The 26,444-nt window shown below is 39.8% G+C and overlaps 1 protein-coding gene across 1 annotated transcript in view; it reads right to left on the bottom strand.

The window, feature by feature from the left end:
• Positions 1–2,277: 2,277 nt before the first annotated feature.
• LOC129847339 (coiled-coil domain-containing protein 171-like) overlaps positions 2,278–26,444 on the bottom strand; it is a gene marked incomplete at its 5' end in the record, with an annotated part of 71,140 nt that continues 46,973 nt past the window's right edge. The window contains 3 exon segments of the mRNA XM_055915102.1: positions 2,278–2,798; positions 24,380–24,532; positions 25,621–25,752. Of these exon segments, the coding sequence (XP_055771077.1) occupies positions 2,586–2,798; positions 24,380–24,532; positions 25,621–25,752 (498 nt within the window).

The raw sequence follows: 26,444 nt of genomic DNA, 5'->3' as shown, positions 1-26,444 counted from the left end.
CCATGGAGGAGAGGTGTGGTAGTACTAGAGGTATCCATGGAGGAGTGGTGTGGTAGTACTAGAGGTATCCATGGAGGAGTGGTGTGGTGTGGTAGTACTAGAGGTATCCATGGAGGAGTGGTGTGGTAGTACTAGAGGTATCCATGGAGGTGTGGTGTGGTGTGGTAGTACTAGAGGTATCCATGGAGGAGAGGTGTGGTAGTACTAGAGGTATCCATGGAGGAGAGGTGTGGTGTGGTAGTACTAGAGGTATCCATGGAGGAGAGGTGTGGTGTGGTAGTACTAGAGGTATCCATGGAGGAGAGGTGTGGTAGTACTAGAGGTATCCATGGAGGAGTGGTGTGGTAGTACTAGAGGTATCCATGGAGGAGTGGTGTGGTAGTACTAGAGGTATCCATGGAGGTGTGGTGTGGTGTGGTAGTACTAGAGGTATCCATGGAGGAGTGGTGTGGTAGTACTAGAGGTATCCATGGAGGAGTGGTGTGGTAGTACTAGGAGGTATCCATGGAGGAGTGGTGTGGTAGTACTAGAGGTATCCATGGAGGAGTGGTGTGGTAGTACTAGAGGTATCCATGGAGGAGAGGTGTGGTAGTACTAGAGGTATCCATGGAGGAGAGGTGTGGTGTGGTAGTACTAGAGGTATCCATGGAGGAGAGGTGTGGTGTGGTAGTACTAGAGGTATCCATGGAGGAGTGGTGTGGTAGTACTAGAGGTATCCATGGAGGAGTGGTGTGGTAGTACTAGAGGTATCCATGGAGGTGTGGTGTGGTGTGGTAGTACTAGAGGTATCCATGGAGGTGTGGTGTGGTAGTACTAGAGGTATCCATGGAGGAGTGGTGTGGTAGTACTAGAGGTATCCATGGAGGAGTGGTGTGGTGTGGTAGTACTAGAGGTATCCATGGAGGAGTGGTGTGGTGTGGTAGTACTAGAGGTATCCATGGAGGAGAGGTGTGGTAGTACTAGAGGTATCCATGGAGGAGAGGAGTGGTGTGGTAGTACCAGAGGTATCCATGGAGGAGTGGTGTGGTAGTACTAGAGGTATCCATGGAGGAGTGGTGTGGTAGTACTAGAGGTATCCATGGAGGAGAGGTGTGGTAGTACTAGAGGTATCCATGGAGGAGTGGTGTGGTAGTACTAGAGGTATCCATGGAGGAGAGGTGTGGTAGTACCAGAGGTATCCATGGAGGAGTGGTGTGGTAGTACTAGAGGTATCCATGGAGGAGTGGAGTGGTAGTACTAGAGGTATCCATGGAGGAGTGGTGTGGTAGTACTAGAGGTATCCATGGAGGAGTGGTGTGGTGTGGTAGTACTAGAGGTATCCATGGAGGAGTGGTGTGGTAGTACTAGAGGTATCCATGGAGGAGTGGTGTGGTAGTACTAGAGGTATCCATGGAGGAGAGGTGTGGTAGTACTAGAGGTATCCATGGAGGAGTGGTGTGGTGGTACTAGAGGTATCCATGGAGGAGAGGTGTGGTAGTACTAGAGGTATCCATGGAGGAGAGGTGTGGTAGTACTAGAGGTATCCATGGAGGAGTGGTGTGGTAGTACTAGAGGTATCCATGGAGGTGTGGTGATATGACCGTTTTACTTCCAATGGTTTTAATAATCAGGTAGGAAGAGAACAGGAGTGGAGTGACACACACACACACACACACACACACACACACACACACACACACACACACACACACACACACACACACACACACACACACACACACACACACACACACACACACACACACACACACACACACACACACACTCAGTGAGGTGACAGTAGCAGGCTGGCTGAGGGCAGGTGGTTGGGGACAGGTACAGACACCTCTGCTCAGGTAGACAGATGACGCTGCGTCGTGTGTCTCAAGTCACAAGGTCTGAGACACAGAAACAGCTGGGGAATGACTGGAACAGGATGTATGCCAATTAAAATATCTACAATGTATTGAAAGTTGCAAACACACACACAGAGTGACTACAAAGCCATAGGAGATCATTGGGCTGTACAGTCTTTCTTGTGTCTGTGGGTAGATGTACTGGGAGAGCCACATTTTGGAGAGATCTGAGTATAGGGTTCACGAAGAGCGTACACACACACACACACACACACACACACACACACACACACACACACACACACACACACACACACACACACACACACACACACACACACACACTTCCACACACTTCCACTCATTCACCAGTTGCACCCTGAGAGGCAGATCTCTGGATGTAAGAGACATCACATGACCCAAACTGAAACGACAGTAGTCATTTTCCAGGTAACAAAAGGTTTACTGATTACAGGTCATTTGTTTCAGCTAAAATAAATGTCTACTTCATACTCTTAATGACAGTAACAAAACGCTTCATAAAAAGGACAGATATACACAATATAGAAGGAATCTGTAGTGTTTATATTGACGGGTCGTTCTCCCAAAAGGGAACCCATCGGGTCTCCGGTCAACAGGAAGCTGTTTGTTGTGTAACAACAGGACAACAGGTCAACAGGAAACAGGAAACAGGAAGCTGCTTGAGACGTAGCACAGATACACTGTAACACACAACAGTGATTCTGTGGTCTATCTTCCGGACGGAGCCTTGGACGGTACAGAACGAGTCTTCTTGGGGGCCTTCTTACTGCCCTTAGTCTTTTTAGGGGGGTCTGACAGGGGGAGGGAGGGTGCGAGGGAGGGGGAAGGGTTGGGTTTGCCTGTGGGAGGGGCTTCAGGGTCAACGAGAAGTTGACAGAGGTCGTCTGGGTGTGGGGTCATTGACGATTGAGAATCGCACACCTGAAGAAAAGAAGGGGTCAACGGTTAAGGAATATGGAAACACAAACATGTGCCACAAACTACCAAACAAAGTCCTAGTCTGAAGGTCCTAAACTACGAATTATGAGACGAACTACCAAACAAAGTCCTAGTCTGAAGGTCCTAAACTACGAATTATGAGACAAACTATCAAACAAAGTGAGTCCTAGTCTGAAGGTCCTAAACTACGAATTATGAGACGATGTTGGTCTTTAGAGGGTCAGACACAGCCCCTGACTGACGACCCCCCACCCCCAACCAAAAAAAATAATGTATTTAAAAAAAAAGGCTGAGGGAGAGAGGGAGAGATATACAGAGAGACTGATCCTAGTAATTTTCAGCCTTTTGAAATGAGCTCTTAGTAAAAAAAAAAAAAGAGTCAATTGAATCGGAGGTCGCGTTTTAGAGCAGCCTGTCATTTAAATGATGACCGTCCATATCCAGCTGTTCCCCCTGAGACCAGTTCCTTTACAGCATCTAGAAAACCATTGTTTGTTTTGGGGGATTAAGGACCAGATTAAGGAAATGGAAACCAGGGGTTAGAAGAAGTAAAGTCTTCCTATTGAAACTGTCACTGTGGGTTTGGTCAAAACGGGACACATTTCACAGTTTGGAAGTTAAGTCTGGAAAAAGTAGACAGTCATTCATTAAAATATACATATACAGCAACGAAGAAAAACGCACACAAACACAGGGATCCGGCCTGATTTCTACTCTGTCAGACACCGCAGTCCCTGTGGTGTTAAATGAGACAAACAGAGGTTCTTCAACACCGTTAGTCATTTGAGAGTATTGATAGACAACTGATACACGAGAGACAGCAGTGTTACTATATAGAGTCTCTAGTTGTAGGACAGCAGTGTTACTATATAGAGTCTCTAGTTGTAGGACAGCAGTGTTACTATATAGAGTCTCTAGTTGTAGGACAGTGTTACAATATAGAGTCTCTAGTTGTAGGACAGTGTTACTATATAGAGTCTCTAGTTGTAGGACAGCAGTGTTACTATATAGAGTCTCTAGTTGTAGGACAGTGTTACTATATAGAGTCTCTAGTTGTAGGACAGCAGTGTTACTATATAGAGTCTCTAGTTGTAGGACAGTGTTACTATATAGAGTCTCTAGTTGTAGGACAGTGTTACTATATAGAGTCTCTAGTTGTAGGACAGTGTTACTATATAGAGTCTCTAGTTGTAGGACAGTGTTACTATATAGAGTCTCTAGTTGTAGGACAGTGTTACTATATAGAGTCTCTAGTTGTAAGACAGTGTTACTATATAGAGTCTCTAGTTGTAGGACAGTGTTACTATATAGAGTCTCTAGTTGTAGGACAGTGTTACTATATAGAGTCTCTAGTTGTAGGACAGTGTTACTATATAGAGTCTCTAGTTGTAGGACAGCAGTGTTACTGTATAGAGTCTCTAGTTGTAGGACAGTGTTACTATATAGAGTCTCTAGTTGTAGGACAGTGTTACTATATAGAGTCTCTAGTTGTAGGACAGCAGTGTTACTATATAGAGTCTCTAGTTGTAGGACAGTGTTACTATATAGAGTCTCTCTAGTTGTAGGACAGTGTTACTATATAGAGTCTCTAGTTGTAGGACAGTGTTACTATATAGAGTCTCTAGTTGTAGGACAGCAGTGTTACTATATAGAGTCTCTAGTTGTAGGACAGTGTTACTATATAGAGTCTCTAGTTGTAGGACAGCAGTGTTACTATATAGAGTCTCTAGTTGTAGGACAGTGTTACTATATAGAGTCTCTAGTTGTAGGACAGTGTTACTATATAGAGTCTCTAGTTGTAGGACAGCAGTGTTACTATATAGAGTCTCTAGTTGTAGGACAGTGTTACTATATAGAGTCTCTAGTTGTAGGACAGTGTTACTATATAGAGTCTCTAGTTGTAGGACAGCAGTGTTACTATATAGAGTCTCTAGTTGTAGGACAGTGTTACTATATAGAGTCTCTGGTTGTAGGACAGCAGTGTTACTATATAGAGTCTCTAGTTGTAGGACAGCAGTGTTACTGTATAGAGTCTCTAGTTGTAGGACAGTGTTACTATATAGAGTCTCTAGTTGTAGGACAGTGTTACTATATAGAGTCTCTAGTTGTAGGACAGTGTTACTATATAGAGTCTCTAGTTGTAGGACAGCAGTGTTACTATATAGAGTCTCTAGTTGTAGGACAGTGTTACTATATAGAGTCTCTAGTTGTAGGACAGCAGTGTTACTATATAGAGTCTCTAGTTGTAGGACAGTGTTACTATATAGAGTCTCTAGTTGTAGGACAGCAGTGTTACTATATAGAGTCTCTAGTTGTAGGACAGTGTTACTATATAGAGTCTCTCTAGTTGTAGGACAGCAGTGTTACTATATAGAGTCTCTCTAGTTGTAGGACAGTGTTACTATATAGAGTCTCTAGTTGTAGGACAGTGTTACTATATAGAGTCTCTAGTTGTAGGACAGCAGTGTTACTATATAGAGTCTCTAGTTGTAGGACAGTGTTACTATATAGAGTCTCTCTAGTTGTAGGACAGTGTTACTATATAGAGTCTCTAGTTGTAGGACAGTGTTACTATATAGAGTCTCTAGTTGTAGGACAGCAGTGTTACTATATAGAGTCTCTAGTTGTAGGACAGTGTTACTATATAGAGTCTCTAGTTGTAGGACAGCAGTGTTACTATATAGAGTCTCTAGTTGTAGGACAGTGTTACTATATAGAGTCTCTAGTTGTAGGACAGTGTTACTATATAGAGTCTCTAGTTGTAGGACAGCAGTGTTACTATATAGAGTCTCTAGTTGTAGGACAGTGTTACTATATAGAGTCTCTAGTTGTAGGACAGTGTTACTATATAGAGTCTCTAGTTGTAGGACAGCAGTGTTACTATATAGAGTCTCTAGTTGTAGGACAGTGTTACTATATAGAGTCTCTGGTTGTAGGACAGCAGTGTTACTATATAGAGTCTCTAGTTGTAGGACAGCAGTGTTACTGTATAGAGTCTCTAGTTGTAGGACAGTGTTACTATATAGAGTCTCTAGTTGTAGGACAGTGTTACTATATAGAGTCTCTAGTTGTAGGACAGTGTTACTATATAGAGTCTCTAGTTGTAGGACAGCAGTGTTACTATATAGAGTCTCTAGTTGTAGGACAGTGTTACTATATAGAGTCTCTAGTTGTAGGACAGCAGTGTTACTATATAGAGTCTCTAGTTGTAGGACAGTGTTACTATATAGAGTCTCTAGTTGTAGGACAGCAGTGTTACTATATAGAGTCTCTAGTTGTAGGACAGTGTTACTATATAGAGTCTCTCTAGTTGTAGGACAGCAGTGTTACTATATAGAGTCTCTCTAGTTGTAGGACAGTGTTACTATATAGAGTCTCTAGTTGTAGGACAGTGTTACTATATAGAGTCTCTAGTTGTAGGACAGCAGTGTTACTATATAGAGTCTCTAGTTGTAGGACAGCAGTGTTACTATATAGAGTCTCTAGTTGTAGGACAGTGTTACTATATAGAGTCTCTCTAGTTGTAGGACAGCAATGTTACTATATAGAGTCTCTAGTTGTAGGACAGTGTTACTATATAGAGTCTCTAGTTGTAGGACAGCAGTGTTACTATATAGAGTCTCTAGTTGTAGGACAGTGTTACTATATAGAGTCTCTAGATGTAGGACAGCAGTGTTACTATATAGAGTCTCTAGTTGTAGGACAGCAGTGTTACTATATAGAGTCTCTAGTTGTAGGACAGCAGTGTTACTATATAGAGTCTCTAGTTGTAGGACAGTGTTACTATATAGAGTCTCTCTAGTTGTAGGACAGTGTTACTATATAGAGTCTCTAGTTGAAGGACAGTGTTACTATATAGAGTCTCTAGTTGTAGGACAGTGTTACTATATAGAGTCTCTCTAGTTGTAGGACAGTGTTACTATATAGAGTCTCTAGTTGTAGGACAGCAGTGTTACTATATAGAGTCTCTAGTTGTAGGACAGTGTTACTATATAGAGTCTCTAGTTGTAGGACAGTGTTACTATATAGAGTCTCTAGTTGTAGGACAGTGTTACTATATAGAGTCTCTAGATGTAGGACAGCATTGTTACAATATAGAGTCTCTAGTTGTAGGACAGTGTTACAATATAGAGTCTCTAGTTGTAGGACAGCAGTGTTACTATATAGAGTCTCTAGTTGTAGGACAGTGTTACTATATAGAGTCTCTAGTTGTAGGACAGCAGTGTTACTATATAGAGTCTCTAGTTGTAGGACAGTGTTACTATATAGAGTCTCTAGTTGTAGGACAGTGTTACTATATAGAGTCTCTAGTTGTAGGACAGCAGTGTTACTATATAGAGTCTCTCTAGTTGTAGGACAGTGTTACTATATAGAGTCTCTAGTTGTAGGACAGTGTTACTATATAGAGTCTCTAGTTGTAGGACAGCAGTGTTACTATATAGAGTCTCTAGTTGTAGGACAGTGTTACTATATAGAGTCTCTAGTTGTAGGACAGCAGTGTTACTATATAGAGTCTCTAGTTGTAGGACAGTGTTACTATATAGAGTCTCTAGTTGTAGGACAGCAGTGTTACTATATAGAGTCTCAAGTTGTAGGACAGCAGTGTTACTATATAGAGTCTCTAGTTGTAGGACAGCAGTGTTACTATATAGAGTCTCTAGATGTAGGACAGCAGTGTTACTATATAGAGTCTCTAGTTGTAGGACAGTGTTACTATATAGAGTCTCTAGTTGTAGGACAGTGTTACTATATAGAGTCTCTCTAGTTGTAGGACAGTGTTACTATATAGAGTCTCTAGTTGAAGGACAGTGTTACTATATAGAGTCTCTAGTTGTAGGACAGTGTTACTATATAGAGTCTCTAGTTGTAGGACAGTGTTACTATATAGAGTCTCTAGTTGTAGGACAGTGTTACTATATAGAGTCTCTAGTTGTAGGACAGTGTTACTATATAGAGTCTCTAGTTGTAGGACAGTGTTACTATATAGAGTCTCTAGTTGTAGGACAGCAGTGGTACTATATAGAGTCTCTAGTTGTAGGACAGTGTTACTATATAGAGTCTCTAGTTGTAGGACAGTGTTACTATATAGAGTCTCTAGTTGTAGGACAGTGTTACTATATAGAGTCTCTCTAGTTGTAGGACAGTGGTACTATATAGAGTCTCTAGTTGTAGGACAGCAGTGTTACTATATAGAGTCTCTAGTTGTAGGACAGTGTTACTATATAGAGTCTCTAGTTGTAGGACAGCAGTGTTACTATATAGAGTCTCTAGTTGTAGGACAGTGTTACTATATTGAGTCTCTAGTTGTAGGACAGTGTTACTATATAGAGTCTCTAGTTGTAGGACAGTGTTACTATATAGAGTCTCTAGTTGTAGGACAGCAGTGTTACTATATAGAGTCTCTAGTTGTAGGACAGCAGTGTTACTATATAGAGTCTCTAGATGTAGGACAGCAGTGTTACTATATAGAGTCTCTAGTTGTAGGACAGTGTTACTATATAGAGTCTCTAGTTGTAGGACAGTGTTACTATATAGAGTCTCTCTAGTTGTAGGACAGTGTTACTATATAGAGTCTCTAGTTGAAGGACAGTGTTACTATATAGAGTCTCTAGTTGTAGGACAGTGTTACTATATAGAGTCTCTAGTTGTAGGACAGTGTTACTATATAGAGTCTCTAGTTGTAGGACAGTGTTACTATATAGAGTCTCTAGTTGTAGGACAGTGTTACTATATAGAGTCTCTAGTTGTAGGACAGTGTTACTATATAGAGTCTCTAGTTGTAGGACAGCAGTGGTACTATATAGAGTCTCTAGTTGTAGGACAGTGTTACTATATAGAGTCTTTAGTTGTAGGACAGTGTTACTATATAGAGTCTCTAGTTGTAGGACAGTGTTACTATATAGAGTCTCTCTAGTTGTAGGACAGTGGTACTATATAGAGTCTCTAGTTGTAGGACAGCAGTGTTACTATATAGAGTCTCTAGTTGTAGGACAGTGTTACTATATAGAGTCTCTAGTTGTAGGACAGCAGTGTTACTATATAGAGTCTCTAGTTGTAGGACAGTGTTACTATATAGAGTCTCTAGTTGTAGGACAGCAGTGTTACTATATAGAGTCTCTAGTTGAAGGACAGTGTTACTACATAGAGTCTCTAGTTGTAGGACAGCAGTGTTACTATATAGAGTCTCTAGTTGTAGGACAGTGTTACTATATTGAGTCTCTAGTTGTAGGACAGTGTTACTATATAGAGTCTCTAGTTGTAGGACAGTGTTACTATATAGAGTCTCTAGTTGTAGGACAGCAGTGTTACTATATAGAGTCTCTAGTTGTAGGACAGCAGTGTTACTATATAGAGTCTCTAGATGTAGGACAGCAGTGTTACTATATAGAGTCTCTAGTTGTAGGACAGTGTTACTATATAGAGTCTCTAGTTGTAGGACAGTGTTACTATATAGAGTCTCTAGTTGTAGGACAGTGTTACTATATAGAGTCTCTAGTTGTAGGACAGTGTTACTATATAGAGTCTCTAGTTGTAGGACAGCAGTGTTACTATATAGAGTCTCTAGTTGTAGGACAGTGTTACTATATAGAGTCTCTAGTTGTAGGACAGTGTTACTATATAGAGTCTCTCTAGTTGTAGGACAGTGGTACTATATAGAGTCTCTAGTTGTAGGACAGCAGTGTTACTATATAGAGTCTCTAGTTGTAGGACAGTGTTACTATATAGAGTCTCTAGTTGTAGGACAGCAGTGTTACTATATAGAGTCTCTAGTTGTAGGACAGTGTTACTATATAGAGTCTCTAGTTGTAGGACAGCAGTGTTACTATATAGAGTCTCTAGTTGAAGGACAGTGTTACTACATAGAGTCTCTAGTTGTAGGACAGCAGTGTTACTATATAGAGTCTCTAGTTGTAGGACAGTGTTACTATATTGAGTCTCTAGTTGTAGGACAGTGTTACGATATAGAGTCTCTAGTTGTAGGACAGTGTTACTATATAGAGTCTCTAGTTGTAGGACAGCAGTGTTACTATATAGATTCTCTAGTTGTAGGACAGTGTTACTATATAGAGTCTCTAGTTGTAGGACAGCAGTGTTACTATATAGAGTCTCTAGTTGTAGGACAGTGTTACTATATAGAGTCTCTAGTTGTAGGACAGTGTTACTATATAGAGTCTCTAGTTGTAGGACAGTGTTACTATATAGAGTCTCTAGTTGTAGGACAGCAGTGTTACTATATAGAGTCTCTAGTTGTAGGACAGTGTTACTATATAGAGTCTCTAGTTGTAGGACAGCAGTGTTACTATATAGAGTCTCTAGTTGTAGGACAGCAGTGTTACTATATAGAGTCTCTAGTTGTAGGACAGTGTTACTATATAGAGTCTCTAGTTGTAGGACAGTGTTACTATATAGAGTCTCTAGTTGTAGGACAGCAGTGTTACTATATAGAGTCTCTAGTTGTAGGACAGTGTTACTATATAGAGTCTCTAGTTGTAGGACAGCAGTGTTACTATATAGAGTCTCTAGTTGTAGGACAGTGTTACTATATAGAGTCTCTAGTTGTAGGACAGCAGTGTTACTATATAGAGTCTCTAGTTGTAGGACAGTGTTACTATATAGAGTCTCTAGTTGTAGGACAGTGTTACTATATAGAGTCTCTAGTTGTAGGACAGCAGTGTTACTATATAGAGTCTCTAGTTGTAGGACAGTGTTACTATATAGAGTCTCTAGTTGTAGGACAGTGTTACTATATAGAGTCTCTCTAGTTGTAGGACAGTGTTACTATATAGAGTCTCTAGTTGTAGGACAGTGTTACTATATAGAGTCTCTAGTTGTAGGACAGTGTTACTATATAGAGTCTCTAGTTGTAGGACAGCAGTGTTACTATATAGAGTCTCTAGTTGAAGGACAGTGTTACTATATAGAGTCTCTAGTTGTAGGACAGTGTTACTATATAGAGTCTCTAGTTGTAGGACAGTGTTACTATATAGAGTCCCTAGTTGTAGGACAGTGTTACTATATAGAGTCTCTAGTTGTAGGACAGTGATACTATATAGAGTCTCTAGTTGTAGGACAGCAGTGTTACTATATAGAGTCTCTCTAGTTGTAGGACAGCAGTGTTACTATATAGAGTCTCTAGTTGTAGGACAGTGTTACTATATAGAGTCTCTCTAGTTGTAGGACAGCAGTGTTACTATATAGAGTCTCTAGTTGTAGGACAGCAGTGTTACTATATAGAGTCTCTAGTTGTAGGACAGTGTTACTATATAGAGTCTCTAGTTGTAGGACAGTGTTACTATATAGAGTCTCTAGTTGTAGGACAGTGTTACTATATAGAGTCTCTAGTTGTAGGACAGCAGTGTTACTATATAGAGTCTCTAGTTGTAGGACAGTGTTACTATATAGAGTCTCTAGTTGTAGGACAGCAGTGTTACTATATAGAGTCTCTAGTTGTAGGACAGCAGTGTTACTATATAGAGTCTCTAGTTGTAGGACAGTGTTACTATATAGAGTCTCTAGTTGTAGGACAGCAGTGTTACTATATAGATTCTCTAGTTGTAGGACAGCAGTGTTACTATATAGAGTCTCTAGTTGAAGGACAGTGTTACTACATAGAGTCTCTAGTTGTAGGACAGCAGTGTTACTATATAGAGTCTCTAGTTGTAGGACAGTGTTACTATATAGAGTCTCTAGTTGTAGGACAGTGTTACTATATAGAGTCTCTAGTTGTAGGACAGTGTTACTATATAGAGTCTGTAGTTGTAGGACAGCAGTGTTACTATATAGAGTCTCTAGTTGTAGGACAGTGTTACTATATAGAGTCTCTAGTTGTAGGACAGCAGTGTTACTATATAGAGTCTCTAGTTGTAGGACAGCAGTGTTACTATATAGAGTCTCTAGTTGTAGGACAGTGTTACTATATAGAGTCTCTAGTTGTAGGACAGCAGTGTTACTATATAGAGTCTCTAGTTGTAGGACAGTGTTACTATATATAGTCTCTAGTTGTAGGACAGCAGTGTTACTATATAGAGTCTCTAGTTGTAGGACAGTGTTACTATATAGAGTCTCTAGTTGTAGGACAGCAGTGTTACTATATAGAGTCTCTAGTTGTAGGACAGTGTTACTATATAGAGTCTCTAGTTGTAGGACAGTGTTACTATATAGAGTCTCTAGTTGTAGGACAGCAGTGTTACTATATAGAGTCTCTAGTTGTAGGACAGTGTTACTATATAGAGTCTCTAGTTGTAGGACAGTGTTACTATATAGAGTCTCTCTAGTTGTAGGACAGTGTTACTATATAGAGTCTCTAGTTGTAGGACAGTGTTACTATATAGAGTCTCTAGTTGTAGGACAGTGTTACTATATAGAGTCTCTAGTTGTAGGACAGCAGTGTTACTATATAGAGTCTCTAGTTGAAGGACAGTGTTACTATATAGAGTCTCTAGTTGTAGGACAGTGTTACTATATAGAGTCTCTAGTTGTAGGACAGTGTTACTATATAGAGTCCCTAGTTGTAGGACAGTGTTACTATATAGAGTCTCTAGTTGTAGGACAGTGTTACTATATAGAGTCTCTAGTTGTAGGACAGCAGTGTTACTATATAGAGTCTCTAGTTGTAGGACAGTGTTACTATATAGAGTCTCTCTAGTTGTAGGACAGCAGTGTTACTATATAGAGTCTCTAGTTGTAGGACAGCAGTGTTACTATATAGAGTCTCTAGTTGTAGGACAGTGTTACTATATAGAGTCTCTAGTTGTAGGACAGTGTTACTATATAGAGTCTCTAGTTGTAGGACAGCAGTATTACTATATAGAGTCTCTAGTTGTAGGACAGTGTTACTATATAGAGTCTCTAGTTGTAGGACAGTGTTACTATATAGAGTCTCTAGTTGTAGGACAGTGTTACTATATAGAGTCTCTAGTTGTAGGACAGTGTTACTATATAGAGTCTCTAGTTGTAGGACAGTGTTGCTATATAGAGTCTCTAGTTGTAGGACAGTGTTACTATATAGAGTCTCTAGTTGTAGGACAGTGTTACTATATAGAGTCTCTAGTTGTAGGACAGTGTTACTATATAGAGTCTCTAGTTGTAGGACAGTGTTACTATATAGAGTCTCTAGTTGTAGGACAGTGTTACTATATAGAGTCTCTAGTTGTAGGACAGCAGTGTTACTATATAGAGTCTCTAGTTGTAGGACAGCAGTGTTACTATATAGAGTCTCTCTAGTTGTAGGACAGCAGTGTTACTATATAGAGTCTCTAGTTGTAGGACAGTGTTACTATATAGAGTCTCTAGTTGTAGGACAGCAGTGTTACTATATAGAGTCTCTAGTTGTAGGACAGTGTTACTATATAGAGTCTCTAGTTGTAGGACAGCAGTGTTACTATATAGAGTCTCTAGTTGTAGGACAGCAGTGTTACTATATAGAGTCTCTAGTTGTAGGACAGTGTTACTATATAGAGTCTCTAGTTGTAGGACAGCAGTGTTACTATATAGAGTCTCTAGTTGTAGGACAGTGTTACTATATAGAGTCTCTAGTTGTAGGACAGCAGTGTTACTATATAGAGTCTCTAGTTGTAGGACAGCAGTGTTACTACATAGAGTCTCTAGTTGTAGGACAGTGTTACTATATAGAGTCTCTAGTTGTAGGACAGTGTTACTATATAGAGTCTCTAGTTGTAGGACAGCAGTGTTACTATATAGAGTCTCTAGTTGTAGGACAGCAGTGTTACTATATAGAGTCTCTAGTTGTAGGACAGTGTTACTATATAGAGTCTCTAGTTGTAGGACAGTGTTACTATATAGAGTCTCTAGTTGTAGGACAGCAGTGTTACTATATAGAGTCTCTAGTTGTAGGACAGCAGTGTTACTATATAGAGTCTCTAGTTGTAGGACAGTGTTACTACATAGAGTCTCTCTAGTTGTAGGACAGTGTTACTATATAGAGTCTCTAGTTGTAGGACAGTGTTACTATATAGAGTCTCTAGTTGTAGGACAGCAGTGTTACTATATAGAGTCTCTAGTTGTAGGACAGTGTTACTATTTAGAGTCTCTAGTTGTAGGACAGTGTTACTATATAGAGTCTCTAGTTGTAGGACAGTGTTACTATATAGAGTCTCTCTAGTTGTAGGACAGTGTTACTATATAGAGTCTCTCTAGTTGTAGGACAGTGTTACTATATAGAGTCTCTCTAGTTGTAGGACAGCAGTGTTACTATATAGAGTCTCTAGTTGTAGGACAGTGTTACTATATAGAGTCTCTCTAGTTGTAGGACAGTGTTACTATATAGAGTCTCTCTAGTTGTAGGACAGTGTTACTATATAGAGTCTCTCTAGTTGTAGGACAGCAGTGTTACTATATAGAGTCTCTAGTTGTAGGACAGTGTTACTATATAGAGTCTCTAGTTGTAGGACAGCAGTGTTACTATATAGAGTCTCTAGTTGTAGGACAGTGTTACTATATAGAGTCTCTAGTTGTAGGACAGTGTTACTATATAGAGTCTCTAGTTGTAGGACAGTGTTACTATATAGAGTCTCTAGTTGTAGGACAGTGTTACTATATAGAGTCTCTAGTTGTAGGACAGTGTTACTATATAGAGTCTCTAGTTGTAGGACAGTGTTACTATATAGAGTCTCTAGTTGTAGGACAGTGTTACTATATAGAGTCTCTAGTTGTAGGACAGTGTTACTATATAGAGTCTCTAGTTGTAGGACAGTGTTACTATATAGAGTCTCTAGTTGTAGGACAGTGTTACTATATAGAGTCTCTAGTTGTAGGACAGTGTTACTATATAGAGTCTCTAGTTGTAGGACAGCAGTGTTACTATATAGAGTCTCTAGTTGTAGGACAGTGTTACTATATAGAGTCTCTAGTTGTAGGACAGTGTTACTATATAGAGTCTCTAGTTGTAGGACAGCAGTGTTACTATATAGAGTCTCTCTAGTTGTAGGACAGTGTTACTATATAGAGTCTCTAGTTGTAGGACAGTGTTACTATATAGAGTCTCTAGTTGTAGGACAGCAGTGTTACTATATAGAGTCTCTAGTTGTAGGACAGCAGTGTTACTATATAGAGTCTCTCTAGTTGTAGGACAGTGTTACTATATAGAGTCTCTAGTTGTAGGACAGTGTTACTATATAGAGTCTCTAGTTGTAGGACAGCAGTGTTACTATATAGAGTCTCTAGTTGTAGGACAGTGTTACTATATAGAGTCTCTAGTTGTAGGACAGCAGTGTTACTATATAGAGTCTCTAGTTGTAGGACAGTGTTACTATATAGAGTCTCTAGTTGTAGGACAGTGTTACTATATAGAGTCTCTAGTTGTAGGACAGCAGTGTTACTATATAGAGTCTCTAGTTGTAGGACAGTGTTACTATATAGAGTCTCTAGTTGTAGGACAGTGTTACTATATAGAGTCTCTAGTTGTAGGACAGTGTTACTATATAGAGTCTCTAGTTGTAGGACAGTGTTACTATATAGAGTCTCTAGTTGTAGGACAGTGTTACTATATAGAGTCTCTAGTTGTAGGACAGTGTTACTATATAGAGTCTCTAGTTGTAGGACAGTGTTACTATATAGAGTCTCTAGTTGTAGGACAGTGTTACTATATAGAGTCTCTAGTTGTAGGACAGCAGTGTTACTATATAGAGTCTCTAGTTGTAGGACAGTGTTACTATATAGAGTCTCTAGTTGTAGGACAGCAGTGTTACTATATAGAGTCTCTAGTTGTAGGACAGCAGTGTTACTATATAGAGTCTCTAGTTGTAGGACAGTGTTACTATATAGAGTCTCTCTAGTTGTAGGACAGTGTTACTATATAGAGTCTCTAGTTGTAGGACAGTGTTACTATATAGAGTCTCTAGTTGTAGGACAGCAGTGTTACTATATAGAGTCTCTAGTTGTAGGACAGTGTTACTATATAGAGTCTCTAGTTGTAGGACAGTGTTACTATATAGAGTCTCTAGTTGTAGGACAGTGTTACTATATAGAGTCTCTCTAGTTGTAGGACAGTGTTACTATATAGAGTCTCTCAGTTGTAGGACAGTGTTACTATATAGAGTCTCTCTAGTTGTAGGACAGCAGTGTTACTATATAGAGTCTCTAGTTGTAGGACAGTGTTACTATATAGAGTCTCTCTAGTTGTAGGACAGTGTTACTATATAGAGTCTCTCTAGTTGTAGGACAGTGTTACTATATAGAGTCTCTCTAGTTGTAGGACAGCAGTGTTACTATATAGAGTCTCTAGTTGTAGGACAGTGTTACTATATAGAGTCTCTAGTTGTAGGACAGTGTTACTATATAGAGTCTCTAGTTGTAGGACAGTGTTACTATATAGAGTCTCTCTAGTTGTAGGACAGTGTTACAATATAGAGTCTCTCTAGTTGTAGGACAGTGTTACAATATAGAGTCTCTAGTTGTAGGACAGTGTTACTATATAGAGTCTCTAGTTGTAGGACAGCAGTGTTACTATATAGAGTCTCTCTAGTTGTAGGACAGCAGTGTTACTATATAGAGTCTCTAGTTGTAGGACAGTGTTACTATATAGAGTCTCTAGTTGTAGGACAGTGTTACTATATAGAGTCTCTAGTTGTAGGACAGCAGTGTTACTATATAGAGTCTCTAGTTGTAGGACAGTGTTACTATATAGAGTCTCTAGTTGTAGGACAGCAGTGTTACTATATAGAGTCTCTAGTTGTAGGACAGTGTTACTATATAGAGTCTCTAGTTGTAGGACAGTGTTACTATATAGAGTCTCTAGTTGTAGGACAGTGTTACTATATAGAGTCTCTAGTTGTAGGACAGTGTTACTATATAGAGTCTCTAGTTGTAGGACAGTGTTACTATATAGAGTCTCTAGTTGTAGGACAGTGTTACTATATAGAGTCTCTAGTTGTAGGACAGTGTTACTATATAGAGTCTCTAGTTGTAGGACAGTGTTACTATATAGAGTCTCTAGTTGTAGGACAGTGTTACTATATAGAGTCTCTAGTTGTAGGACAGCAGTGTTACTATATAGAGTCTCTAGTTGTAGGACAGCAGTGTTACTATATAGAGTCTCTCTAGTTGTAGGACAGTGTTACTATATAGAGTCTCTAGTTGTAGGACAGTGTTACTATATAGAGTCTCTAGTTGTAGGACAGTGTTACTATATAGAGTCTCTAGTTGTAGGACAGTGTTACTATATAGAGTCTCTAGTTGTAGGACAGTGTTACTATATAGAGTCTCTCTAGTTGTAGGACAGCAGTGTTACTATATAGAGTCTCTAGTTGTAGGACAGTGTTACTATATAGAGTCTCTCTAGTTGTAGGACAGTGTTACTATATAGAGTCTCTCTAGTTGTAGGACAGTGTTACTATATAGAGTCTCTCTAGTTGTAGGACAGCAGTGTTACTATATAGAGTCTCTAGTTGTAGGACAGTGTTACTATATAGAGTCTCTAGTTGTAGGACAGTGTTACTATATAGAGTCTCTAGTTGTAGGACAGTGTTACTATATAGAGTCTCTCTAGTTGTAGGACAGTGTTACAATATAGAGTCTCTCTAGTTGTAGGACAGTGTTACAATATAGAGTCTCTAGTTGTAGGACAGTGTTACTATATAGAGTCTCTAGTTGTAGGACAGCAGTGTTACTATATAGAGTCTCTAGTTGTAGGACAGCAGTGTTACTATATAGAGTCTCTAGTTGTAGGACAGTGTTACTATATAGAGTCTCTAGTTGTAGGACAGTGTTACTATATAGAGTCTCTAGTTGTAGGACAGCAGTGTTACTATATAGAGTCTCTAGTTGTAGGACAGCAGTGTTACTATATAGAGTCTCTAGTTGTAGGACAGTGTTACTATATAGAGTCTCTAGTTGTAGGACAGCAGTGTTACTATATAGAGTCTCTAGTTGTAGGACAGTGTTACTATATAGAGTCTCTAGTTGTAGGACAGTGTTACTATATAGAGTCTCTAGTTGTAGGACAGTGTTACTATATAGAGTCTCTAGTTGTAGGACAGTGTTACTATATAGAGTCTCTAGTTGTAGGACAGTGTTACTATATAGAGTCTCTAGTTGTAGGACAGTGTTACTATATAGAGTCTCTAGTTGTAGGACAGTGTTACTATATAGAGTCTCTAGTTGTAGGACAGTGTTACTATATAGAGTCTCTAGTTGTAGGACAGTGTTACTATATAGAGTCTCTAGTTGTAGGACAGCAGTGTTACTATATAGAGTCTCTAGTTGTAGGACAGCAGTGTTACTATATAGAGTCTCTCTAGTTGTAGGACAGTGTTACTATATAGAGTCTCTAGTTGTAGGACAGTGTTACTATATAGAGTCTCTAGTTGTAGGACAGTGTTACTATATAGAGTCTCTAGTTGTAGGACAGTGTTACTATATAGAGTCTCTAGTTGTAGGACAGCAGTGTTACTATATAGAGTCTCTAGTTGTAGGACAGCAGTGTTACTGTATAGAGTCTCTAGTTGTAGGACAGTGTTACTATATAGAGTCTCTAGTTGTAGGACAGTGTTACTATATAGAGTCTCTAGTTGTAGGACAGTGTTACTATATAGAGTCTCTAGTTGTAGGACAGTGTTACTATATAGAGTCTCTAGTTGTAGGACAGCAGTGTTACTGTATAGAGTCTCTAGTTGTAGGACAGTGTTACTATATAGAGTCTCTAGTTGTAGGACAGTGTTACTATATAGAGTCTCTAGTTGTAGGACAGTGTTACTATATAGAGTCTCTAGTTGTAGGACAGTGTTACTATATAGAGTCTCTAGTTGTAGGACAGCAGTGTTACTATATAGAGTCTCTAGTTGTAGGACAGTGTTACTATATAGAGTCTCTAGTTGTAGGACAGCAGTGTTACTATATAGAGTCTCTAGTTGTAGGACAGTGTTACTATATAGAGTCTCTAGTTGTAGGACAGTGTTACTATATAGAGTCTCTCTAGTTGTAGGACAGTGTTACTATATAGAGTCTCTAGTTGTAGGACAGCAGTGTTACTATATAGAGTCTCTAGTTGTAGGACAGTGTTACTACATAGAGTCTCTCTAGTTGTAGGACAGTGTTACTATATAGAGTCTCTAGTTGTAGGACAGTGTTACTATATAGAGTCTCTAGTTGTAGGACAGCAGTGTTACTATATAGAGTCTCTAGTTGTAGGACAGTGTTACTATATAGAGTCTCTCTAGTTGTAGGACAGTGTTACTATATAGAGTCTCTAGTTGTAGGACAGTGTTACTATATAGAGTCTCTAGTTGTAGGACAGTGTTACTATATAGAGTCTCTAGTTGTAGGACAGTGTTACTATATAGAGTCTCTCTAGTTGTAGGACAGTGTTACTATATAGAGTCTCTAGTTGTAGGACAGTGTTACTATATAGAGTCTCTAGTTGTAGGACAGTGTTACTATATAGAGTCTCTAGTTGTAGGACAGTGTTACTATATAGAGTCTCTAGTTGTAGGACAGCAGTGTTACTATATAGAGTCTCTAGTTGTAGGACAGTGTTACTATATAGAGTCTCTAGTTGTAGGACAGTGTTACTATATAGAGTCTCTAGTTGTAGGACAGCAGTGTTACTATATAGAGTCTCTAGTTGTAGGACAGTGTTACTATATAGAGTCTCTAGTTGTAGGACAGTGTTACTATATAGAGTCTCTAGTTGTAGGACAGTGTTACTATATAGAGTCTCTAGTTGTAGGACAGTGTTACTATATAGAGTCTCTAGTTGTAGGACAGTGTTACTATATAGAGTCTCTCTAGTTGTAGGACAGTGTTACTATATAGAGTCTCTAGTTGTAGGACAGTGTTACTATATAGAGTCTCTAGTTGTAGGACAGCAGTGTTACTATATAGAGTCTCTAGTTGTAGGACAGTGTTACTATATAGAGTCTCTAGTTGTAGGACAGTGTTACTATATAGAGTCTCTAGTTGTAGGACAGTGTTACTATATAGAGTCTCTAGTTGTAGGACAGCAGTGTTACTATATAGAGTCTCTAGTTGTAGGACAGTGTTACTATATAGAGTCTCTAGTTGTAGGACAGCAGTGTTACTATATAGAGTCTCTAGTTGTAGGACAGCAGTGTTACTATATAGAGTCTCTCTAGTTGTAGGACAGTGTTACTATATATAGTCTCTAGTTGTAGGACAGTGTTACTATATAGAGTCTCTAGTTGTAGGACAGCAGTGTTACTATATAGAGTCTCTAGTTGTTGGACAGTGTTACTATATAGAGTCTCTAGTTGTAGGACAGCAGTGTTACTATATAGAGTCTCTAGTTGTAGGACAGTGTTACTATATAGAGTCTCTAGTTGTAGGACAGTGTTACTATATAGAGTCTCTAGTTGTAGGACAGCAGTGTTACTGTATAGAGTCTCTAGTTGTAGGACAGTGTTACTATATAGAGTCTCTAGTTGTAGGACAGTGTTACTATATAGAGTCTCTAGTTGTAGGACAGTGTTACTATATAGAGTCTCTAGTTGTAGGACAGTGTTACTATATAGAGTCTCTAGTTGTAGGACAGTGTTACTATATAGAGTCTCTCTAGTTGTAGGACAGTGTTACTATATAGAGTCTCTAGTTGTAGGACAGTGTTACTATATAGAGTCTCTAGTTGTAGGACAGTGTTACTATATAGAGTCTCTAGTTGTAGGACAGCAGTGTTACTATATAGAGTCTCTAGTTGTAGGACAGCAGTGTTACTATATAGAGTCTCTAGTTGTAGGACAGTGTTACTACATAGAGTCTCTCTAGTTGTAGGACAGTGTTACTATATAGAGTCTCTAGTTGTAGGACAGTGTTACTATATAGAGTCTCTAGTTGTAGGACAGCAGTGTTACTATATAGAGTCTCTAGTTGTAGGACAGTGTTACTATTTAGAGTCTCTAGTTGTAGGACAGTGTTACTATATAGAGTCTCTAGTTGTAGGACAGTGTTACTATATAGAGTCTCTAGTTGTAGGACAGCAGTGTTACTATATAGAGTCTCTCTAGTTGTAGGACAGCAGTGTTACTATATAGAGTCTCTAGTTGTAGGACAGTGTTACTATATAGAGTCTCTCTAGTTGTAGGACAGTGTTACTATATAGAGTCTCTCTAGTTGTAGGACAGCAGTGTTACTATATAGAGTCTCTCTAGTTGTAGGACAGCAGTGTTACTATATAGAGTCTCTAGTTGTAGGACAGTGTTACTATATAGAGTCTCTAGTTGTAGGACAGTGTTACTATATAGAGTCTCTAGTTGTAGGACAGTGTTACTATATAGAGTCTCTCTAGTTGTAGGACAGTGTTACAATATAGAGTCTCTAGTTGTAGGACAGTGTTACTATATAGAGTCTCTAGTTGTAGGACAGCAGTGTTACTATATAGAGTCTCTCTAGTTGTAGGACAGCAGTGTTACTATATAGAGTCTCTAGTTGTAGGACAGTGTTACTATATAGAGTCTCTAGTTGTAGGACAGTGTTACTATATAGAGTCTCTAGTTGTAGGACAGCAGTGTTACTATATAGAGTCTCTAGTTGTAGGACAGTGTTACTATATAGAGTCTCTAGTTGTAGGACAGCAGTGTTACTATATAGAGTCTCTAGTTGTAGGACAGTGTTACTATATAGAGTCTCTAGTTGTAGGACAGTGTTACTATATAGAGTCTCTAGTTGTAGGACAGTGTTACTATATAGAGTCTCTAGTTGTAGGACAGTGTTACTATATAGAGTCTCTAGTTGTAGGACAGTGTTACTATATAGAGTCTCTAGTTGTAGGACAGTGTTACTATATAGAGTCTCTAGTTGTAGGACAGTGTTACTATATAGAGTCTCTAGTTGTAGGACAGCAGTGTTACTATATAGAGTCTCTAGTTGTAGGACAGCAGTGTTACTATATAGAGTCTCTCTAGTTGTAGGACAGTGTTACTATATAGAGTCTCTAGTTGTAGGACAGCAGTGTTACTATATAGAGTCTCTAGATGTAGGACAGCAGTGTTACTATATAGAGTCTCTAGTTGTAGGACAGCAGTGTTACTATATAGAGTCTCTAGATGTAGGACAGCAGTGTTACTATATAGAGTCTCTAGTTGTAGGACAGTGTTACTATATAGAGTCTCTAGTTGCAGGACAGTGTTACTATATAGAGTCTCTAGTTGTAGGACAGTGTTACTATATAGAGTCTCTAGTTGTAGGACAGTGTTACTATATAGAGTCTCTAGTTGTAGGACAGCAGTGTTAGTATATAGAGTCTCTAGTTGTAGGACAGCAGTGTTACTGTATAGAGTCTCTAGTTGTAGGACAGTGTTACTATATAGAGTCTCTAGTTGTAGGACAGTGTTACTATATAGAGTCTCTAGTTGTAGGACAGTGTTACTATATAGAGTCTCTAGTTGTAGGACAGTGTTACTATATAGAGTCTCTAGTTGTAGGACAGCAGTGTTACTATATAGAGTCTCTAGTTGTAGTACAGTGTTACAATATAGAGTCTCTAGTTGTAGGACAGCAGTGTTACTATATAGAGTCTCTAGTTGTAGGACAGCAGTGTTACTGTATAGAGTCTCTAGTTGTAGGACAGTGTTACTATATAGAGTCTCTAGTTGTAGGACAGTGTTACTATATAGAGTCTCTAGTTGTAGGACAGTGTTACTATATAGAGTCTCTAGTTGTAGGACAGCAGTGTTACTATATAGAGTCTCTAGTTGTAGGACAGTGTTACTATATAGAGTCTCTAGTTGTAGGACAGTGTTACTATATAGAGTCTCTAGTTGTAGGACAGCAGTGTTACTATATAGAGTCTCTAGTTGTAGGACAGTGTTACTATATAGAGTCTCTAGTTGTAGGACAGTGTTACTATATAGAGTCTCTCTAGTTGTAGGACAGTGTTACAATATAGAGTCTCTAGTTGTAGGACAGCAGTGTTACTATATAGAGTCTCTAGTTGTAGGACAGTGTTACTACATAGAGTCTCTCTAGTTGTAGGACAGTGTTACTATATAGAGTCTCTAGTTGTAGGACAGTGTTACTATATAGAGTCTCTAGTTGTAGGACAGCAGTGTTACTATATAGAGTCTCTAGTTGTAGGACAGTGTTACTATATAGAGTCTCTCTAGTTGTAGGACAGTGTTACTATATAGAGTCTCTAGTTGTAGGACAGTGTTACTATATAGAGTCTCTAGTTGTAGGACAGCAGTGTTACTATATAGAGTCTCTAGTTGTAGGACAGTGTTACTATATAGAGTCTCTAGTTGTAGGACAGCAGTGTTACTATATAGAGTCTCTAGTTGTAGGACAGTGTTACTATATAGAGTCTCTAGTTGTAGGACAGTGTTACTATATAGAGTCTCTCTAGTTGTAGGACAGTGTTACTATATAGAGTCTCTAGTTGTAGGACAGTGTTACTATATAGAGTCTCTAGTTGTAGGACAGTGTTACTATATAGAGTCTCTAGTTGTAGGACAGTGTTACTATATAGAGTCTCTAGTTGTAGGACAGCAGTGTTACTATATAGAGTCTCTAGTTGTAGGACAGCAGTGTTACTATATAGAGTCTCTAGTTGTAGGACAGTGTTACTATATAGAGTCTCTAGTTGTAGGACAGTGTTACTATATAGAGTCTCTAGTTGTAGGACAGCAGTGTTACTATATAGAGTCTCTAGTTGTAGGACAGTGTTACTATATAGAGTCTCTAGTTGTAGGACAGCAGTGTTACTATATAGAGTCTCTAGTTGTAGGACAGTGTTACTATATAGAGTCTCTAGTTGTAGGACAGTGTTACTGTATAGAGTCTCTAGTTGTAGGACAGTGTTACTATATAGAGTCTCTAGTTGTAGGACAGTGTTACTATATAGAGTCTCTAGTTGTAGGACAGTGTTACTATATAGAGTCTCTCTAGTTGTAGGACAGTGTTACTATATAGAGTCTCTAGTTGTAGGACAGCAGTGTTACTATATAGAGTCTCTAGTTGTTGGACAGTGTTACTATATAGAGTCTCTAGTTGTAGGACAGTGTTACTATATAGAGTCTCTAGTTGTAGGACAGCAGTGTTACTATATAGAGTCTCTAGTTGTAGGACAGTGTTACTATATAGAGTCTCTAGTTGTAGGACAGTGTTACTATATAGAGTCTCTAGTTGTAGGACAGCAGTGTTACTATATAGAGTCTCTAGTTGTAGGACAGCAGTGTTACTATATAGAGTCTCTAGTTGTAGGACAGTGTTACTATATAGAGTCTCTAGTTGTAGGACAGCAGTGTTACTATATAGAGTCTCTAGTTGTAGGACAGTGTTACTATATAGAGTCTCTAGTTGTAGGACAGTGTTACTATATAGAGTCTCTAGTTGTAGGACAGCAGTGTTACTATATAGAGTCTCTAGTTGTAGGACAGCAGTGTTACTATATAGAGTCTCTAGTTGTAGGACAGTGTTACTATATAGAGTCTCTAGTTGTAGGACAGTGTTACTATATAGAGTCTCTAGTTGTAGGACAGTGTTACTATATAGAGTCTCTAGTTGTAGGACAGCAGTGTTACTATATAGAGTCTCTAGTTTTAGGACAGTGTTACTATATAGAGTCTCTAGTTGTAACAGTCCCTCTAGTCTCTTACAGGGATGAAACAGACGTCCTCTCTGAGACAGGCATCTTGTAGTTCTTTCCGGAGGGCGGAGACATGGCTTTGGTGGGCGGAGATTTCCCTCTCCATCGAGCCAATCCTGGAGAACGCTGCGTGGTATAACTCAGAGAACGTCCCCACCAGGGTCTGCAATGCACCATGGGAGGAAATGAGCAAAAGGTTTTATTCAGGGTGTGAATGTGTGTGTTTGTTTAAATATTCAGGGAACTGTTGAACTAACATCAGGAGTATGTTAACCTGCTCTAGATCTGAGAGGACTAACTACTGATAGTAGATGGTAATATGTTAACCTGCTCTAGTTCTGAGAGGACTAACTACTGATAGTAGATGGTAATATGTTAACCTGCTCTAGTTCTGAGAACTAGACTAAACTCAGTGTCCCTGTAGGACTAGAACCCGACAGACTAAACTCAGTGTCCCTGTAGGACTCGTACCTGACAGACTAAACTCAGTGTCCCTGTAGGACTCGTACCTGACAGACTAAACTCAGTGTCCCTGTAGGACTCGTACCCGACAGACTAAACTCAGTGTCCCTGTAGGACTCGTACCTGACAGACTAAACTCAGTGTCCCTGTAGGACTCGTACCTGACAGGCTAAACTCAGTGTCCCTGTAGGACTCGTACCTGACAGACTAAACTCAGTGTCCCTGTAGGACTCGTACCTGACAGACTAAACTCAGTGTCCCTGTAGGACTCGTACCTGACAGGCTAAACTCAGTGTCCCTGTAGGACTCGTACCTGACAGACTAAACTCAGTGTCCCTGTAGGGCTAGTACCCGACAGACTAAACTCAGTGTCCCTGTAGGACTCGTACCTGACAGACTAAACTCAGTGTCCCTGTAGGACTCGTACCTGACAGACTAAACTCAGTGTCCCTGTAGGACTAGTACCTGACAGACTAAACTCAGTGTCCCAGTAGGACTCGTACCTGACAGGCTAAACTCAGTGTCCCCGTAGGACTAGTACCTGACAGACTAAACTCAGTGTCCCTGTAGGACTCGTACCTGACAGACTAAACTCAGTGTCCCTGTAGGACTCGTACCTGACAGACTAAACTCAGTGTCCCAGTAGGACTCGTACCTGACAGGCTAAACTCAGTGTCCCTGTAGGACTAGTACCTGACAGACTAAACTCAGTGTCCCAGTAGGACTCGTACCTGACAGGCTAAACTCAGTGTCCCAGTAGGACTCGTACATGACAGGCTATACTCGTACCTGACAGGCGGCCACGTCCGGCCCTCCCAGCAACCTCTCTGGTCCTGTCAGATCCAGGTGCACTCTTGGTAACTGCAGAGGGAGGTCCTCGTTAGTGGAGTTGGATCGTGATTGGACGATACGGTCTCTGACCTGCGGTGGGGGCAGTAGAAAGAGGTAGTCCTAGTTTATCACATAGAGAAAGAGAGAGTGTGTGTATCGGGCCATTTACACTGTGTAACATGGGAAGACATTCACATTCAACGGAAGGAAAGAGAGAGAAGCGGAGGGGGATAGGGGACTGCTGAGCGATGCGAGCATGGGCGACTCGAGTGACCAATCGAAGCTCACCATAGATTACAAACCTTACTGGATTGGCCAACAATAGCTGTTGATACGTTGCACTAGCTAGCTTGCACCCTTGTATCGTGTAAATGGCCAGTGTGTGTATGTGTGTGGCTGTGTGTGGCTGTGTGTGGCTGTGTGTGGCTGTGTGTGGCTGTGTGTGGCTGTGTGTGGCTGTGTGTGGCTGTGTGTGGCTGTGTGTGGCTGTGTGTGTATGTGTGTGGCTGTGTGTGTATGTGTGTGGCTGTGTGTGGCTGTGTGTGGCTGTGTGTGTATGTGTGTGGCTGTGTGTGTATGTGTGTGGCTGTGTGTGTATGTGTGTGGCTGTGTGTGGCTGTGTGTGGCTGTGTGTGTATGTGTGTGGCTGTGTGTGTATGTGTGTGGCTGTGTGTGGCTGTGTGTGTATGTGTGTGGCTGTGTGTGTATGTGTGTGGCTGTGTGTGTATGTGTGTGGCTGTGTGTGTATGTGTGTGGCTGTGTGTGTATGTGTGTGGCTGTGT

The sequence above is a fragment of the Salvelinus fontinalis genome, unplaced genomic scaffold, assembly GCF_029448725.1.
Source record: "Salvelinus fontinalis isolate EN_2023a unplaced genomic scaffold, ASM2944872v1 scaffold_0783, whole genome shotgun sequence".
Classification (NCBI taxonomy): domain Eukaryota; kingdom Metazoa; phylum Chordata; class Actinopteri; order Salmoniformes; family Salmonidae; genus Salvelinus; species Salvelinus fontinalis.
This window is presented reverse-complemented; position numbering and strand designations above follow the sequence as displayed.